The 19,615-nt window shown below is 35.4% G+C and overlaps 1 protein-coding gene across 3 annotated transcripts in view; it reads left to right on the top strand.

Annotated features, from left to right (window-relative positions):
* Positions 1-19,615, top strand: part of LOC131573263 (calcium-dependent secretion activator 2-like) — a 283,517-nt gene that overhangs the window by 112,205 nt on the left and 151,697 nt on the right. For all 3 annotated transcript variants that reach the window (XM_058827047.1, XM_058827048.1, XM_058827046.1), the window contains exons 4-6: positions 4,487-4,567; positions 6,129-6,365; positions 10,402-10,523. In XM_058827047.1, coding sequence (XP_058683030.1) covers positions 4,487-4,567; positions 6,129-6,365; positions 10,402-10,523 — 440 coding nt within the window. The remainder of the gene's footprint in view (positions 1-4,486; positions 4,568-6,128; positions 6,366-10,401; positions 10,524-19,615) is intronic.

Genomic DNA, 19,615 nt, shown 5'->3' with positions numbered 1-19,615 from the left:
TTAGCACAGCACCTCATGGCAGCATTAGTACCTTTTTTACCCTAAGTTGCACATTAACCAGATTTTTTTCTAGTGTACATTTTTTCTTTTGGACTAAAATACACTGCTACATTACAGCCTTGTAATTTAAAAAGAGACAAAAATATTTGAATAGGAATCATAAAGTATGCTATCTTTTTCTGATCTGTTAAAATATAGAAACATTCATTTATTCAGATGTATTTCTGTTTTGTGATGTTCAGGCATACAAATTAAGCAACAGTTTGTCAAGTAAGTTAGCATGATGTTTCTGAATAGTAATTTTTAACTCTGATAGATGTACAGTCTTTCTTAAATGACCAGATAAACTAAGGAGCATTGACTTCATGTGGATTCCAGACAGAGGGCAGCACAACCTGATGTGTCTGAATGCAGTTTGATTTAGCCTCTGGCAGTGGCTGTTTGTAGCTTGACTACTGCAAAAGTGATTTTTCAAAGGTTTGTAATGTGACCAGAGTTGAGCTGATTTTCACAGTTGGGATCCTGCTAAATGTCAGATCCTTACTTCAAAGCAAGGTACTGCTTGAACTCTTTGACCAGATGGTCACCACTTTTCTTATTATGGGTAAAGCAGTGTATTGTCTATTGTCTATCATGGTCTCTTCAGAAGGAGGGACATGTTTTGGCTGAAATCATTAAAGCAGAAATTTGGAGCAGAAAAGTCTGTCTTTCAGAAATGAACACTTATATAAGCAACTGAAATCCTCTTAAAAGAATTGTTGGGAATCTTGCATTTTGAGGATGCTCCCACTCAATCTCTGATTGCCCTTTTCAGAGTGAGAAAAAATAAAGGCAGCTTCAAGCATTAAGGAATAAAAATATTTTTGAGTTAATAGCTTGGTGTCTGATGGTTGTAAGTTTATTTTAGAAAGCTGTTTTAATGTAACACCAGTGAGAAAGAAAAAGCGATGATGATCTGTCACTTTTTTTTCAAAGTAACTTTTTATTCACCCAATTGTAGTTACTCATAAGTACTGATTTTTCTGATGAAGCTTTAAAAGTCATAATCATCTTTGCAGAAAGAAAACCTGTTTTACTCATTCTTTTAGTCAGTTGGGAATGTTCCTACTGAATTAACTAGCCCTCAAAAGGGGAGTCAATGCCTTTGCCTAGGTTTTACAAGTTTTCCGTGCCCTAGATGTGTGGCATTTAGGGGAAACGTTGGTTTGTTTTGTCAGGACTTCTAATGTATCTGATTTACTGAAAACAGGTCTCTGGTGTCTGCAGAGTGCTCTGTGGTGAGGTCCCCTGCTGCTAAAATACAAACTGGTTATGTGAGGTTTAAGTGACATGGGAAGCATCTCTAGTGTTGATGCAATCCGTGAATAGCTATGGTATGGTACAATTACTGGTGCAGCAAGCTGAAAAGCTTTTTGTTAAATGAAATTTCTATGTACCTCTTTTTCAATAATCTCTAATACTGTAATTTTTTAAAAGCATGACTTTAGGAGTGGGAAGCATTATGTGTGATGCCCATGTAAATGTGAATTGTTCTTAAAAAAAATCCAAACAAAACCTTTTTTATAAAGCCTCCATAATAAATCCTTTCAAATTAGTGGTTTCTTTTAACCAAGTTCCAATTGCAATACTGAGAATCTGAGTAGCTGTTCTGCACTGTTACATTTATATTAATTTCTATGCCGTGTCATGCTTTTTTTATTTAACAGTTTGAAAATTACTCCAGTGGTTTCATAGCTTGATATCCACAGATGTCTTGGGATGGATCTGATCCTCAAATACAGAATTAAGGAGAAGGGTACACTTGACGTTTATGGCTGTCACTTCTCCCCCCTCATGTGATGAGTTCTATCAAGTGTCTGCCTATGTAAAAAGTGGACCAAACTCAGAAATTCTGAATACCACTTACATTTCCAGAATTTTCTCAATCTTTCTGCTGTTTTCACATCATATTCTGTAGATAAATAAATTATTATTGAGTACACATTCATAACCACTTAAATGCATTGCTTGCAAAGTTGTTTTTTCATGTATTTTTTTGAGTTTAGAGTAAAAACAAGTAGAATGACCTTGCATGGAATCAAGGTTACTGTTTTTCTGATTATAACTTCGTTTTGCATACTGCAAAAATAATCTTATCAACAGCTTTTCTTCTTATTGGGACAGATGTGAATGACCTACCAGTCATTATTACCTTGGCTCTGTTCTGTAGGTAAAGCAACCTTCTTTGCTTTTCACCTCTTCAGCTTCTTTACATACTTTACAAAACATACAAACAGCAAACTCATTGGAATTTATAAGTATTGCAGGAAGAAGACTGAAGTTTTAAAATAAGTAAGTAGGGAAATCACATTTTTTTCAAGTGCAAAGAGATGATGGAAAGCAATGCAGAGTTAAGGAAAAAAATGCTAAGATTTTCAAAAGTAGGTTACATATTCATTAACTTGAATGATCATGTTTTTAATAGAAAAATAGCCAAATAGCAGTCTTTAAGTACAATCTCTTCTTCAAATGAGTTAATAATGGAGGCAGTCATTTAAGTTGTGTATTGACACAGGGTAAGGTTTTAGCTTTATTTCATTCTCCTACACTCTCCTATTTTCAGAAATCAAAATTCAGTCATTGAAATTACCTTCAAGCAGTTATTTTCAAGCAATTTCTCGTCATGGGACATATTATTAAAATAATTTTGACCTTCTCTTAGCCGAAAAAGAAAAATGAAATAGTTTTTCATATTGGACAAGCTTTCATACTGAGAAAACAAAACTAATTACAAAAGTATATGTTTGTAATACAAAGGAAAATAGAAATATTATCAGTAACAAGTTCAATACACAGTCTCTTCTTTTGATAAATAGAAGGATACAAACTTGGGAATTTTTTTTTTAATACTATAACTGTATTCTGAAATCTTAAAACATTTTCTTTCTTGAAGAAGTCTTGCCACTTATGCTCACAGTCAAGTTAGGAGGAGATTTATTGACAGGCTCAGTGGGAGAGCCCTTGTAGTCTGGCACATGATCCATCTTCTACTCTGGTATAAACTTGAGCCTCCTTTGGGGATGCCATCAAGTTTTGTTCTCTTTCTTTCTGGTAGCCTGGTTCAGTTTCTGCAAGGATCTTGTAAGATTGTGCCAGACTACACAGGTGGCAGATTCCATGTTCTGTTATCACTTCTATACTAGCAGTGAAACACTTTTCATCCTGTTTCTAAATATGGTCAGATTTACATTAAGCACATTGCTCTAATAGACCTCTAAGTGCTGGATAGTGGATTTTAAATTTTTCTTTTTTGTTTCATTTTTTTAACTGGAATCCTAATTTGCATGAGTTCCCTGGTTTAAGAAGCAGTGGATTTAACTGAGGTGCATTGTAAAGGAGGTGGTCTTATATATTTGGTGTGATGCACTCAGACTAGCAGTCTTAGTGAAAAAAACACTGGAAAACCTTAGTTTAATGTAATGAACAATTTGCCAAACTAACTGCATGTTCACTAGCTGGAGATCTGATTTAATTAAAGAATCTGTTTTTGCCAGTTTTCATCTCTAATCATTTTAAGATTTTTTTTAGTCAAGACATATTTAGATATCCTTAAACCTTAGCTATATGCTAAATGCACTAGGGTCGTTTCAACATGTTACATGTCAGTGTTTAGCCCTAGGGACAGAGAGAGCTCTCCATAGCAGCTCTATCTTTGTCCTTGTTTGGCAGTTATTCAGGTAAGATGGAAAGATGTGCCATCTTTCCAGATGTGTCACTCTTTTTTCCTCATAACCAGCTGTGCAGGTCCATGCATTGAGCTGAAGCCCCACTTCACCTCCCCTCCCCTCCACTGCCCTAAAAAAGTAAACAGGTGAAAAATGAGTTGGGGAGTCTCATTCCTGTGAGGCCCAACTGTTCTGTTGAGTTGAAGAGATGTGTCCTTGATAGAAGTCATACTTTTAATCCTGACTTTTCTGTAGGTATGAAAATATTGGCAGTTCACAAACTGGGTATGCCTTGCTGTGAACAGTTGGGCAATACTAGGAGAAAAGAGCTTTGTAAGTGAAATAATATCATTCCTAGAAGGCATAGTCACACAGTTTTCTTCCATATACCTATATATGCCTATACAGGAACTCAGGGCACCAAAGAGCAAATTTCCTTGCAGACATTTTCTAAGCAAATCTGTCATTCCATTTTGCTGATTCATGGAGAAATTGTTTTAGCTGCAATTTTTATAAAGCCATAATACTTCTTCTGTATAGCCTGAGTATTAAAAATGCAAGGGAGCACTGGTTACCCTTCAGAAACCCTGATTTCTCTGACTATATGGTGGCCATTATATTTCTTTCGTCTTGATGGGCCTCAAAGCTGAGTATTTGCTTAGTATTTCACTGGTTTTAAGATGAGAATTATTTTCTCTTGTTTTTTAAGCTACATAGCTTGCTGTAAATTTAAAATATAGTGCATTTCTCACAGTTGGATTTATTTTTGTTCTCTATCCAAGTTGGATAATGGAGATGAGCAAGCAGCGCAGATAAGGCGTGAGCTAGATGGACGACTACAACTGGCAGAACAAATGGCAAGGGTAAGTCATTGCTTTCTTGTAGCAAAAACATATAAAATAAAAACATATCTTTTTATGAGATTGAGTGAGATTATCCATAATCTGTATTTCCTGTTTCTGATTCTAAAATTAAGCAGAAGAACGTTTGAAAACAATCAGGTGCGTTTCTTTCTGCTCTGAAGAATGTCTGACAACTGGGGTAGGGAGAAAGCAAAACCTGGTTTTGGAAAGGCATATCCTGTGTGATCCAACATTTCCTTCAACAGCAAGTCCAATTTTCCTCATTTTTTTACATTGGATGGAAAAAGCATCTTAGCAAGCAGAAAGATCTTTTAGGAGCACAGTAACAGTCTGTTTTATTTGTCTTCTGTGTGGGCATGTTATTATTTGAATGATCCTCACAGGATATAGTACAGTTTGAAAAACACTACTAAGGGTTTGAGGTTTTTTGCTAGACAACCCTGAGCTTTGGCCTGTTTGTTTAGTCTCTAATTATAAATCACTTGGGTTTTTTTAGGGGCTTTTTAATATGTCATTTACTGGCTCTGTCATGCTGTGATGAACCAGTCCACACAAATTGATGCAGGAATTTTTGGTCACATTGCTTGGTCTTTGTTATTGAAACAAAATCAACTGTAAAGGTTTTAATATAAAACATTTTATGATAGGTCTTATAACAATAAAAATTGTCTGTTTCCAGAGCAAGGTGCCTGTCTTTGCAGACAGTATACTGGGATTGGTGTTTGTTTCTCATTTATATATAAAGCATATATTTTAGAATAATTTGTGGTTTTGTTTAATTTTGAATCACAGTCTCCTAAGAATCCAGAATTCAATATTTGGAGAAACTGTGCATAAAATTAGCTCTGTATGAGTTGATATATGTACTATATGTCTATTATATGCTTCTTCTTTGTGTTTATTGTTATAAACACAATATTTAAATACTATTGTCTAACTTCTAGAGGAAAAAATTTGATTTTTAAATAATCTCTTAAGTTAAGGGAGAGATTATTATTTAAAATAAACCAGTGCACAGTAAGTAAACATTATTTTCAAAATGAATGACCCGTTATTAAAACTAAAGGTAAACAATGAGAGGAATTTCTTGTCATGGTTGTAATTTATTAGCTTTATGTTAGAAGCATGAATGTGATTGACTTATTTTTGGTAGCATGGGAAATAGGTGAAGTAACAAAACTGCTAGTGGACAGGTAATTTTATAAATGTCATTTTATGAAATACTGAATGTAACATTAAAGGTGTATTATTAATTACTATTCTTAAAACACCTGTAAGTAGAAATTCCTAATGTGTGGTTCTTCAACTTGGGTTTATGGTTAAATGATTTAGGGAGAAAGTACAAGGTTCCATTTTTACCTTATTTCTTCTTTCCAAAATTAACTGTACTGTATTTATGGGCCTTTCAATCACTGTTTTGAAGACATAAAAATAGATACTGAAATTATGACTTATATTTTTATTTATTGTCTCTTAACTGAAAGCAAGTCAGCAAATTAACGTGATCAATAATGTGGGATTTTTTTTTTTCTGCTCTAACTTTTAAAATATATTTTCCAAGGAAAGAAAATTCCCAAAATTTGTAACAAGAGAAATGGAGAACATGTACATAGAAGAGTTACGGTCTTCAGTGAATTTGCTGATGGCAAATTTGGAAAGTCTGCCCGTGTCTAAAGGTGGGCCAGAATTCAAACTGCAGAAGTTAAAGCGATCACAGAATTCTGCATTCTTGGACATAGGAGATGAAAATGAAGTTCAGCTGTCAAAGTCTGATGTGGTTCTCTCCTTCACATTAGAGGTAATCACAAATTTCACAGAAAATTTGTTAATGGTTTAAAATCAGGAGGATATCAGTGTTGATACTCTTTTGATGTTAGTCCTTTCTTGGTAATTTTAAAATGTTCTGTTAAAGAAGTAAATTATGCTTTTTCTCTTTGGTAATTAGAATTTAGATTACAGCTGTATGGTACATTTTCCTCTAGCAGCAGTAGTTGCATTTGGGCCAACACACTAGTGTGGGAAGTTGAATCTCCCACACAAATGTAACTTAAAATAAATTCCAGTTTATTTAATAGCTAAGTATAATTTTAAATATTATAATGAAACACTGTTATAATCAGGAATGCATTCACAGAATTTTATGAACAAATCGAATTTTCTCACTAGAAGGATTTAGAGCAAACACAGTGATTTTTCTTTTCTCTGGTGATCATAGCAGTTTTTTATAAATTTCTGCATTTTCCTCAGGAATCTGTCTTGTGTTTTCTGAGATTATGCAGGAACTCTGGGATGTGGTGCTAATCTGTATAGATCTCAATTTACTTCAAGGGGAAGCCACAAATACATTTGGTTATTTAAACAATTCTGATGACAGAATAGAATCATAGAATGGTTTGCATTGGAAGGAACCTTAAAGATCATCTAATTCCAAACCCCCTGCCATGGCCATCTTCCACTAGACATGATTGATTAAATCCCCTCTAACCTGGACTCATAACTCATGTCCAATTCTGCAAATGTGCATGCCAAGAAATGCTTATCTCGCTTTCAATAATAATAGAATCAAAACATTACCACAGTGTGCATTGTGTATTTGTTGATCAGCAGGTTCCACACTTGTGTTATGCACTTGAAGTGGCTTTAGCTTATTTAAGACAGCAGGTAATGTTACACAATAAATATTTCAATTGTTAATGAGTTCACAAGAAATAAAAATTGTTTATCTTTTAATTTTATTTTTTTCTCGAGTGAAACAAGCATTTTTTTTTTCATGTGTTGAAAAGTTAGGTAATTTTTTCCAAGTCATCATTAAAGATACAGAATAAAAAACATCAAATGTGGACAATGAAGAAGTTTCAATTCTTTTTATAAAAGAGAAAGTACTTATCCCACTATGTGCAATTTTAATATTGCTAACTAATAAGGTAAAAGCCCAGCAATAAGCTTTCAAAGAGTAGTAAGACCCATCATTCTATGTGCCAAAAGTTTAGTTCATCAAGCGTGTAAAACCAGAGTCCAGTGTTGAAGCGTAGGAGAAGATGAAGTATTTATAACTCCTGTGCTGGATCCCGAGTGTCTCCATCATGTGTGCCATGTCTGCCTCAAGGGGAATACCAAGCCTGGAACGGTCCATAAATTTACAAGAGTAGTTCTGGATAATCTAAAAAGTACCAAAAAAAGTTTGGCAATAATATTTCCGGTCTTCAAAGTTTGAAACAAAGATTAAATGAAAAACGACAGGAGGTATAATTTCTGGTAAACTTATAACAGCTTTGCTTTGTTTATAGCCTCTCTGCTCTTCCACCAGATATGTAGAATATTAGGTCTGGTGAACTAAGTTCTTTTTTCCTTTTTCCCTATCAGCAAGAAAGAGATTTGCTGCAAGATAACTAATCTACAGTTCATGCTGTGCAAGGCAAAGAATTAAAGTATTACTGTACATGTGATAGTTTTTAGTAGGGCAGATTTTCATTGTAGCCATGATAGTAATCACATAAGTTGACTCTCTTTCCAAACAATATGTGTGTACTTTGCTCTTGAGAAGCCAAATCTCAGAAGATATAAGGGCAGAAGGAAAAAGTTGAATTGATATTAATGAAGACTGAAATATGGAAGATGTGGTCTTTTTCTGTGCAAATGACCAAATAAGAAATGCTGATTGCATTTCCTAGAAGACAGAGTACTTCCTGTTTTGAAAATGTGAGGACAAATGTACACAATTTCACATGTCTTGAATAACACATAAACATATCTATGTTGCATCTTGTGTGGGGACTCAGTTGCAGGGTAACCAGCAGAATGCCTGTTGAGGGCTGCTGAACTAGCACATGAATGAATAGGAAATCTACATCATGTAGGACAGAGTGGAAGAACCCCAAAATTTCTAGATGAGGGGTAAAGTGGCCAGGGTTCTTGCTGTCACTGTGCATTGTTATTATAAATTGTAGAACTTGCTAGTAATATTAAGTGTTCTAGTGGGAGTAAACCTTACTAAGGTCAGACGCATTCCTGAGCATCACTACAAGCAACAGACATTGTTTTTACAAGTTATTTCCTTAAATATCTTGTTTGTAGAAATTTAGAATAAAATTTTAAAAAGACATAGTAGTAGAAGACTTATTTATACTCTTCAGCTGTTAGACAGTTAAAAAATAGAAAAGCATTTAGGAGGCTGTTTATCAGCTAATGAGCTAATACATCCAGTAGTGACAGTTGCCTGTGGAAGGAATGGAAGACAACTTTTTTTCCAGTGCTGGAATCCAGAATTGTTACCAAAGAAAAATGTACTGTGCAGTTAAGTTGGAAACTCAGGAAAAGAGGTGTCAACATAAAAATGAGTAAACATGAAGTCAGTATTTAGCAAGGACATATATTTGGTATGTGGAAAGACCATATAGGCAGTAAAGATCCTAGAAGGATCTTTAATGCTGTCTAATTACTTGAATTCCTGAACAATAGATGAAAAAGAGGGATGACTTGATCATTCTCTCTGAATTGCTGTTATTATTTATAAATTGTAATAGGCAGTATTGATAATTTATGGGTAATGTAAAAATGGTCTAAATGATCAGTGACTGTCATCCCACTGTAATATTTACAGACTAGAAATTTTGTGAGATATATAACTATTACTAATGTTCTGGGAGTTTTAAAGTACAAAGGATTTTGTAGCTGGGGGTGAAGTCTGGTTTAATTTACTTGAATTGGAACAAAGTGGCACACATGCAAGGAAGTTTAATAACAACAATTCTAGTAGTTGCTTGCTGACTTAAGAAACCAATTGCCCCAAATGAGACCAAAAGAAGTCATTACTTCTGGCACTTTTGAAAAAAATTAAACAAATGTTGGTTTACATGTAAGGTTCAGTTGAGGGCAACTTCTCTTGATAGAGTACATTTTTCCAAGTTTCTTTGCATGGGCCCAAAGGGAACTGGCAAGAAAAGCAGCTTTTCCAAAGAGAGCAGGGGAACCTGACTGTCTTCTCAAGTCCTCTGAATTAGAAACATCTGAAATGCAAAAAATTCCACTAAGTTCACACTGTGACAAGATTTATAGAAGGCAGAGAGCATTTAAAGTAGAGCTGCATTTGGCTTTTCTGAGTTAGTGTAGTGTAGTCTAGAGGAGGTGAAAATCTGTAAGATCTGCCAAGCTCATGATTTCCCTGGTGAGGAAAACTTGCAGGACACAGCTGGTAGCAGTGGCTTTTTCTGTTTCTCTTCTTCCTCTTCCCCATACGCATACGGAACCTGACTGCAAGTACTGCGCTGGGAGAAGGAAAGGATGTGCATAGTGGGGAAAAAAATTACAGGAGCTGATACCAGGGCTCTGACCTGCCTCTTGCTTGGCACAACACCAGAGCTTTTCTGAAGTTCAAGGGCTGGAACCTCCAGAGACACAGCACCATAATTTACCTTTCTATGTATGATCAATGTACTTACTTGTTTACCAACAGACTTAGTAACCTGTTTGTTCTATAAAAATAGTCACTTAGATGACTGATTAAAAGTTACAGTTTCTCATGTATAAAGACTGAGAATTCTATTCGGACATTAGTCTCAAATTGCACTATTGGTTTTTAAATTATGATTGGAGTGAGTTTTTGGTCACTGTCCAAGTAGAAACAAAGGAAAAATTTCAATTCATTCTAGATGTTGTTGAAAGTGGAAAAAGAAGGTAAAACCAAAACTCTCCTCTGTCTTAATGTTTGAATGGACTTTGGAATTTGGGGGATTTTTCCTTTTTTTTTTTTTTTAATCTTCGTAGAGCATAGTGCTGCAGTAATTGTGCCGTGTAATTTTTTTTGAAGGATAAACTATTCTCTTTCTCTTCCTCAGATTGTTATAATGGAGGTACAAGGTTTAAAGTCAGTTGCTCCCAATCGGATTGTCTACTGCACCATGGAAGTGGAGGGGGGTGAAAAGCTTCAGACCGACCAAGCAGAAGCTTCCAGGCCACAGTAAGCCACTCTGCTCTTGCTGCATCACTTTTCTGTCTTGGGAGAACTTGTCTGATTTTCTTTACAATTTTTACAATTAGTTTAGTGCTAGGTTATGTGAATTTTTTCTTGACTAGTTATCTTGAATTCTTTCTGAGAAGTTAAAATACAAATAATACTTACTTAGTGTGAAGTGAGTACAAAGTGTGGATGCTGTCCAAATGAAAGCCATTGAATGTACAGGTGAAGAAAAGAACTAGAGACTGCATCCTCCAAAAATACAAACTTCTTGATAGGTGTTAGCCTGGGGTGATTTTATGTATTCTAGGTTAATGTGCAGGTGGCCTTGTGGTGTGTAACTTGTGCAGTCGGAGGGAAATCAATACTCAGTAATCAATCTTGACAAAGCTTGCTCACCTGCTGAGCCCATTTCATTTTAAATTATAGGATCCACTTCTTTCAATTAATATTTGATGGAGGCAGTCAGCAAACTGACTTGGAGGGGGATAACATCATGCCATGTGTAGTTGAACCAGTTAGTGTAGCAGAGAGTAAGAAATTAAATTGGTTGATTCGTTTGACCTACACACTGTCTTCAGACACTTTTCACTCTGTTAAAATGTCATTTGGAATCTTTTGTAGATAACTTTCCAGACAGTATGTTGGGGTTTTACTGGCACCATAGTGTGCCATGTGAAAGACAATTTAAAAATTGCAGTTGTTACAATATCGGATAAAACATCTTCTGTGGAACTGGGATGGTAGTTTCTTTTCCATTTGGACCACAAAGACAGAATTCTTTAGGCAAAACTAGAAGCACAATTTGTCTGTCTTTTCTATGGTTGGGAGTAGAAAATCTAATTTGATGGACTTTCTTCTAGTTGTGGCAACTTACCTTGGCAAATAAGCTAGCAGCATATTCAAACAGCTTTGCAGAACTCTGAGTATGTGGGACAAGATGTAAAATTAATTTGTCACACTTCCTGGCTGTGTTCCTTCTCCAGGGTATTGGAATGCTTATTCTCATCATTTCCATGTACTACGCGAGGGCCTTCTAAAATAAACGTTAATAAAAAAGACACACAGATGTACACACTGAAGCAAGGTTGTAAGTGGGTGTTCAACATAATCTGCTTATTTTTTGACCTTTTGGGGTGTTTTCTGGTGGTTCAGGGTCCCATGAGACCCACTAGGCTTTTTCATGGAGGGCACATCTCCAAACTGTCCTTTGTCTTGCAATTGCTCTCATATTGTTCCCTGTGACACGTGCCTACAGCCTTTGCTTACTGACACAGCCAAGGTTCTTGTTTCTTCTGAACATTTTGGGTCTGTTTTAAATGCTTGGTTAATCTCTGATGTCATTGATATGAGTCTTTAAATCACCTTGAGTACACAAGTTTTTGAATTTTGGACGTGTTTATCTTCCTTTCAGAAAACAGTCTATGGATGTTAAAGATGTGAAGTCTGTTTTGTTTTCTCTAGCTATTTCCAGATCTAGTGAACAAAACATTCTAGGGATGGTTCACAATCAGTTCATGGCTTATTTATTTCTTGCTGCAGGTTTAGGTAAAGGTTGTAAAATCAATCAGAAGTATATAGAAGCATCAAGTAAAAATTACCAGGAGATTAATTGATTTTCCTACTTGTAAAAATGGAAGCTTTGTGAAAAGGAAGTTCCAGAAAAAATGGAATCAATACAAGAACAACTGAAGTGTTTCTAGGAAATGGTGTCATGTTGCTTGTCTGCTCTAAGCTTGCAAATTGATTTAATGAACTTCAGGTTCAAAAGGTATGAGTTGATTGAATATAGGAGAAAGACAGATCATGGGCTATTCCATCTAAATGATGTTGTACAAACCAAAATCATATGGATTTGTTTGGAAAAAATTACATATCTTTAGAAGATGAATTTTTGAGAAATGCCCTGAACTGTAGTCTGGAAGCACATGAATGGGATTTACTGGTGCTGTTGGCCTGCTGTCCTGTAAAACAGTGTAACTTAAAGAGGCAAGGATTATACAGCTCTGAAAAGTATCTAGTTCCTGTGCTCCTCTGAGTTGTGCTCTTTTCCATTTCTGGCAAGAGTGATTAGGAGACATTGGCATGCAGTATGATTATGAGTATTTAGAGACATAGCTTTTGAGCACAGATAGAGACCTCATTTGAGGCAACGGGGGAGGATATTAAATTAGACAAGCATGAAATTAGCAAATTATGAGCAAACAGTAAGAAGACAGAGGAAGCTGCCTATGGAAAGGGACATGCTTTCTTCCATAGTTTAGTTTTTCTGTTAGAGCCAAATCAGGTTTTCTTGGCAGTAGCAATATTGCTTTTATTGATTAGTGGTAGAGGCAACTGAGAGGGCTTAGAAGAGTTTAATCAGAAAGTGCACTGGTGGAAGAGAGCTGGTGGGGAAGCACAGACCATCTCTTTCCTGATACAAAAAAACAGCTGTCAGATGCCTGAGGCTGCTGTCTGCCTCCATTGCCTGATGCTGGAGCTGGCTTCTTACTGGTATAATTTTTGGTACTGTCTTTCTGATATGAAGGAAAAGTATCACTGAGGCTGAAGAAGACCGTAACTTCAGATTTCATGTAGGATGTGAAGCTAGAAAAGGGTAGCAAAGCTCTCATACTAAGCATAGAATGAGACAGGGATAAAAAGGGAATGATTACCACCAGCCTGCTGTGGGAGACTGTTGGCAGGAGCCCCAAATCATGTGCTTGTCACACACATTTTTCTGTAGCCAGTTTATCGTTTTGAACTGGTAGCTACATTTGTGGAAAAAAACCCAAACAAACAAACAAACAAAAAAACAGTATAAATAATTATTTATGTCTACTTTTTTCATCTGTGAAACATGAGTGTATGCAGTGCAATGCTCCCACTCAGCCAGAAAATTCAAAAGCTTTGACAGTGAAAAGGATAAAATAAGATTCTAAGATGAATGTTTCAAAATGCTGCTGCAAGCCAGTGTGGTCTTAGAGGAGAGATTAATGGAAATATGAGTCAAGTGCACACTTAAGTCACAATTTATCCACTATTCCAAAATGCTGAATATTTTCTCACGTATTTTTATACATATATTTAAGTGTTCCTCTGAATCCATGAGTGCCACCTTAAGAGTAATACAAAAACTAGAAACAATATTTGTTCTTGGAGGGAAGATGCCTGATTAAAGTCCTTGGAATTAGAGCAGAGTTTTCACCAGTAATAAATATTTTCTGGTTTGTTAATGCATTTGACTCTTGCTTTCTCTCTTTGAATAATAACTTTGTGAGTTTATGCTTAAGTGCTTCATTTTCTTCTTTAGCAAGCTAAATGAAATACTGTTTATATGTACTTAATGAGTTAATGGTCATTCTAAAATGCAAATGTTGTAGAATAATGTAGTTTTACTGAACTTATGTCTTGAACAGTTTTACAAGCAGATCGGTTACACAGCTTCAGATGCAAACCCTATAAAATTTTTATAACTGTGAAATATTTCTGCATTCCTTCCAACTGTTTCCTGCCTTTTAGCCCTGCTGAAAATCCCTCAACATAGCCTATGTATGACCTTTTCTACCAGAGATCAGTAAGCGGAGCCCTCAGAGGGCCCTTTTTGTTGTGTGAAGCTTTGCATAGCTTTGTTGCTGTGATGCCACAGGGGGTCATCTGCAGAAATCCAGTGCTAATTTCATTTTTCAGACATTACTGAAGTGGCCTTGTTTTTAATCTTGTGGAGCCTGGTATCCACATTTCTTTCTTATCCTTGATTTTTACTCATTCTGAATATTAAATAATATGATTTCTTGGAAGCATCATGTTTTAGGCACGTAAAATCTTGTCTAAAAATAAAAGATGGGAACATACTATCATTTAGTACTACACTTGACATTTTCTTGTCACCTACTGAGACAATAAAATAGGGTCTCATCTTGATGATGAAAAAACTTTAATAGAGGATATTCTTCATGTGAACAAGACATATATGATCATCCTATTTTACTGCCTGTGATTGTAGAATCTTATTAAAAGGGCTATTATATGTTAGAAGTATGTGAAGAATGCATGATTAAATCTGACTAGAGGAAGCAGGGAACCTTGGTCAGTGCTGCACAAATTAAGTAAATGCTGCTTACATTATTTTTATGCCATATTCTATCATCATTAATTCCATAAAGTATTTGAAGTATGAGAACTTGTGCAAACATTAACTAGAGATTGCATAGAAAAACTTCCATAGAGCAGTTAAAAAAAAAAAAAAGGCCTAGTTTCCGAAATTTAAAACTTTCTTAAATGGCATGTTTGCTCATAAAAATTATAACACTTTTTTAATATGATGTTTTGAGGATGATAATATTTGACAATCATGTTCCAGACATCGGAAAGTTTGCTTTCTTCATCTTAACTGTAGTCCCTGCAACTGTATAATTATTATTTTTTTAATTAAGGGAAACAAGGGGACAATAACACTTAAACTGTCACCTAACTTGTGGTTGACAACACAGATATACAGTGTGTATGGAATGAGAAAGAAAAAGGGGGTTCAGAATAAAACACACCAATTGGTCTTATGCCAGCTGGAATACTGACATTTTCTGATTTGATTCTTGGTTCTTTCTTGATAGACTCTGCAGGCTCAGGTAGGTCAGCCTAGTTTGTGATGTTTTCCCACATTTTCAGAATGACATGACAACATCTACCTGCTTCATCAAAGTACTGTGAGTTTATCAATGTTTCTACAGCATTTTGAAGGTTAAAGTGTCACAGAAATACAAAATAACATGAAGTAAATTGGAGTTGCAACTTTTAACAGTGTTGTGATGGATTCATAATCAACTCTTTCAAGGAAAAAGTGAAATAAATATGCATATAGAAATTTCAAGAGCGTAAATGACCAAGCCTTGCCCTTGTGCCCATCACCAGTCTCTAGATGGGTTTGAACCTTGGTGGGAAACAGGAGGTTTCTCTCATGAATTGTTCACTTAATATGTACCAGTGTTTGCCATGCCTGGCAGTGTGTCAGTGTAGATACATACCCATTAAAATGTTCACCCTGGCTTGTCTTGGTTGCCTGTACTGAAAGTGAGATGGGAAAGCAAGACTAATAATTTATTCATACTGTTTTATGTTTGTAATGACAATACTTGTCATAATAGCATTCTCTACTGTTAGAGTGCACTTTTCTTCTTTTCAGTGTAGGAAGCCTAAATTAGTGTTTTTACTAAGGTGCCTATAATGCATTGAACCCCTCTTCTGGTTTGCCTTTCTGGTTTCTATTAGATTATTTTTTGGTTTGAAAGAAAAACTAATCACAGTTTTACTGTGATTTTTTTATAAGTAATTTTTTCATATAATATTTTATTCATATTATTCATATAATATTTTTTATGCTTAAAAAGAAATACATGATCATGCATAGATCATTATTAGCTGTCAGATAAACAGTAATTTTGAGCTCTGTTAATTCCTTTATTAATGCATGTTAACAGGTTATCCTTTTTTCCTTTCATGTTGGTCTAGTTGCAAAAAGGAGCTTTACGATATAGCATATCCATCAAAAAACACTGTATCCTTGCTGCTGCTGAAATAGCAATTTGGAGCTTTCTGTTCCTTGAGTAAAAAGTTCCAGGAAGGGATTCCCAGTGTTTTCTAACAAGCACCCTAAAACCCCTTAATTTTTCTGCTGAATCCACAGAAAAAGAAAAAATTGCCCAAACATTTACTTTTTTTGAGTTTCTACACTAGATAGTGACTCAACAATGCATTCAGAAATTAGATGATGGGCTGCTTACTGCTTGCAGCTGCAGGTGCTGAGCACAAATTTTCTGGAAGGGAAGTGCTGAAGAGATGGTTTGTTAGTCTGCATTTCAAACCATTAATGTGCAGGGTCAAAAGTTCCCATACAGGCAGAAGTAAATGATAAATGGTAAAAGACAGTAGTATAGACTCCACTTAGGTGGACTCAAAGGTAAACTTTAAAAGTAACTGTGTGACTTCCCATGCTTATTCCACTATTTTACCTTTTTGCTGTACTTTCCCTTCCTCCTGTCGGTACCTCTGTAGAACAATTTATTTTTCTCCTAGCTACATTTTGCAGCTTTAGGAACACTTTGATGGGAACCTCAGGGTTAAAACCATTACCATTTTCATGCTCCTTCAGTAGCTGATAGCCCATAAGATGGTAGCTAAATAGAGAAATATCTATGCAAAGTACCAGCGTTTCTTCGATACGGACTGTAAAACAATGAATCTGCAGTTCTCCTCAAGATTTGCACTTAAAATAGTGGAATCATGGTAACACAGGGAAGAAAAGAGTCACAGAAGATTAGATGAGGTCTGTAATGGAAGCCAAGACACATAGCTGCCTTGTGGCTGAGATGCCTGAGCCTGGGGCTTGTCTGTGCTTCTACTGTGAAAGGATGTTATGATTTGTTTAGAACTTTCTTTATGCCTTGCTTTTCAGCTGCAGTTTAATGTGCTTGCTCTGAGTGAGGAAATTATGCTCCTTGTTATTCCATTAAAATGAATGAGTAATTTTAAAATAAAGAAATAAAAAAAAAAAATTACAGGGAAAACATTTGCAATGTAAATCCCATAATAAGCATTATAGAAAGGTACAAGCTCTTTACCCTGTGGTTCCAAACATTAATTCCAGATCTGACTGATGTACTGGAGAATGCATACATAAATAAATTATATATATATAAATAGTGGTTGCAATGTTGCACATAAGGAGTAATCTTTACCCTATTAAATCCTTAGTGCTGCACAATAAACTTCTGTTGCATGTGCAGTACCTTTCAATATCCTTTTTCAAAGGGAGAAGCTGCAATGTTCATATTCATTTGTATGGTGGTCATAAGAAAAAATAAACATGCTTTTGGTCTGTATGAGACAGCTTTTAGAGTTAAATCTATGATTTCTAGTGTAGCATCCTGGTATCAGCCATTAACAAATGGATGAGTATTTTTGTACTCAGAAGAGAAAATTAAATGCTTATGATATTTTTCCAAGTATCAGCAGGGAAGAACTAGTAGCAATTAGCACCAACTAATACTCTCTTTAGGAGTCTCAGTAAAAACACCAAAATCAGATAAGTATGGATTTAACTCTATTTCTATTTGGGTGAGTGGATCCTGCTTGTCAAATTATAGATTTATTGTCAGATTGCTGTGGGGTGACTTGTACCGCTGGTACAGCGCCTGGCTCGTGGTCTCACACTTTCTCTCTCTGTATCTGTGCAGTTGGACATGCAGTTTTAATATGTAACACTTCATAAATCCCACATTCACACAATCCTTCACTGACAACAGAAGGTTTATCAGACCTGGGTTTGGAGTGTTTTAATGTATCAGTGTACTTGGATGTGCCGGGAGGTGCTGAGCCTCCTCTGTCCTTGAGTTTCCTGGCATTTCATCTCACAACTTTCATTGTGAGTATGGTTTCTAACCTGAGGGTTATAGATACCTGTTTTTATATAGTTAAGGCTTGTTTCTAAACAAAGTAGAAACAGCAGAGTTAATATAAGTTCTTGACATAGTTGAAACACAAAGATATTGCAGAGACCTCAACGTACTATTTCCAGTCCAGCTCCAAGATGTGCAAAAATGAAGTGCTGGTAAATCCCTTACTACTGCGGAGCAGTAAGATGCCCAACAAACTCTTTTGGGTGGTTCTTCCTGCTCATTCCAGCTCCACCCATGTCCCTGTTTGGATAGCAAATAAGAAAACTCTTCCAGAAGGCCTTTTAATGTAATTTAATTAATGGTTAAGAAAACAAGTTGAGGTTTTGCAGAAGAACAAAACCCAGACTCAAACCAAGAAAGAGGCAAAAGATGGCACCAAGGAGACCAATACACTCTGGTACTGGTTTCAAAAATGAGATTTCCACATTGTTGAGGATAAAAAATGGTGCAAAAATTCTGTAGAGTTGGTATCTTATCAGAAATAAAGTATTCCAATAAGTAGGGCTACATATATTAGCCCTGTAATATATTATATATAGCCCTATAATATATTATATTTATTATTCTATTTAAAGAAATATATAGAATTATTCTTTGCTTAGAATAATAAATTTTATTACTTTCACTCCCATGATCTTATAAAAAAAGTTTTGACTAACAGAGACCATGAGTTAAATAAAAAACCTGAGAGAAATTTGCTGCTGTTCCCAGTGTATGAAATGTGTTCCAAACTGAAGTAGAAAAATAAATTCGCTTAGAGGGGTTTCTGTGACACAGTGATAAATCGTTAGCTGAAATAAACGTTCACTTTCTTGCTGGCAGTAGGTACTTTTGCAGTGAAGGGAAATAAACTTTGGCAATATATTTTGTCTCTAATTACTATATCAGCCCACGTACCTCTGACAGCAGCAGAAAAATATGGTGAAAAGACTGTGGCTTATGGTTAAAGATGAACGAACATCAAATCACTGCAGTTTCTATAGTAAAGAGAATGAGTAGGTAAAAGCAGAAAAATTATTTAAACAAAGGAAAATTATGTGGTGAAATGAGAGCCTGAAGAGGCAGAATTAGGGGTTTTTTTCAGACTTAAAGTTGGTAGTTTTAGAGGTATCCAGTATGCTACACGGGCTGCAGCTAACAGTGCTGTGAGCTCAATGCAGCAGTTAGTGTTGAAATTCTTGTTACTTTCAATGGTTTATCTAGCAAGATGTAAACAAACAAACAACCCCAGTATAAGGGCAGTTATTTAATATAAATATTGCATGAGATCCATACTTGTTTTGTCTAAAATTTTGAACTTCCCATCTAGACGCTTTCAGCACCAAAATTGTTCACATTCGCAAAAATCATTGGGCCAATAGTCAAAAATCAATGGCTCCAAAGGTGCGGAGATGGTTGATTTTTTTTTTTTTTTTCCCATTGCTTGCCTACATTTGCTAGTTAAAACATATGCTATTACAAACTTAAAGCATTGCATTTTTCTTTGTAGTTAAGATTTCCTAAAGGTACACTGATTGTAAATAACAATTTCATAAGATAGATGAATTCATTTGCTTGTTCTTTCTTCTCATCCTTTCTTCCATCCTTCCTTCAGGAGCTCCATAGCAGAGCAAGCTTTAAGTAAATTATCTGCAATATACTTTGACTCAAACAAGATCA

The sequence above is a fragment of the Poecile atricapillus genome, chromosome Z (genome assembly GCF_030490865.1).
Source record: "Poecile atricapillus isolate bPoeAtr1 chromosome Z, bPoeAtr1.hap1, whole genome shotgun sequence".
Classification (NCBI taxonomy): Eukaryota; Metazoa; Chordata; class Aves; order Passeriformes; family Paridae; genus Poecile; species Poecile atricapillus.
This window is presented reverse-complemented; position numbering and strand designations above follow the sequence as displayed.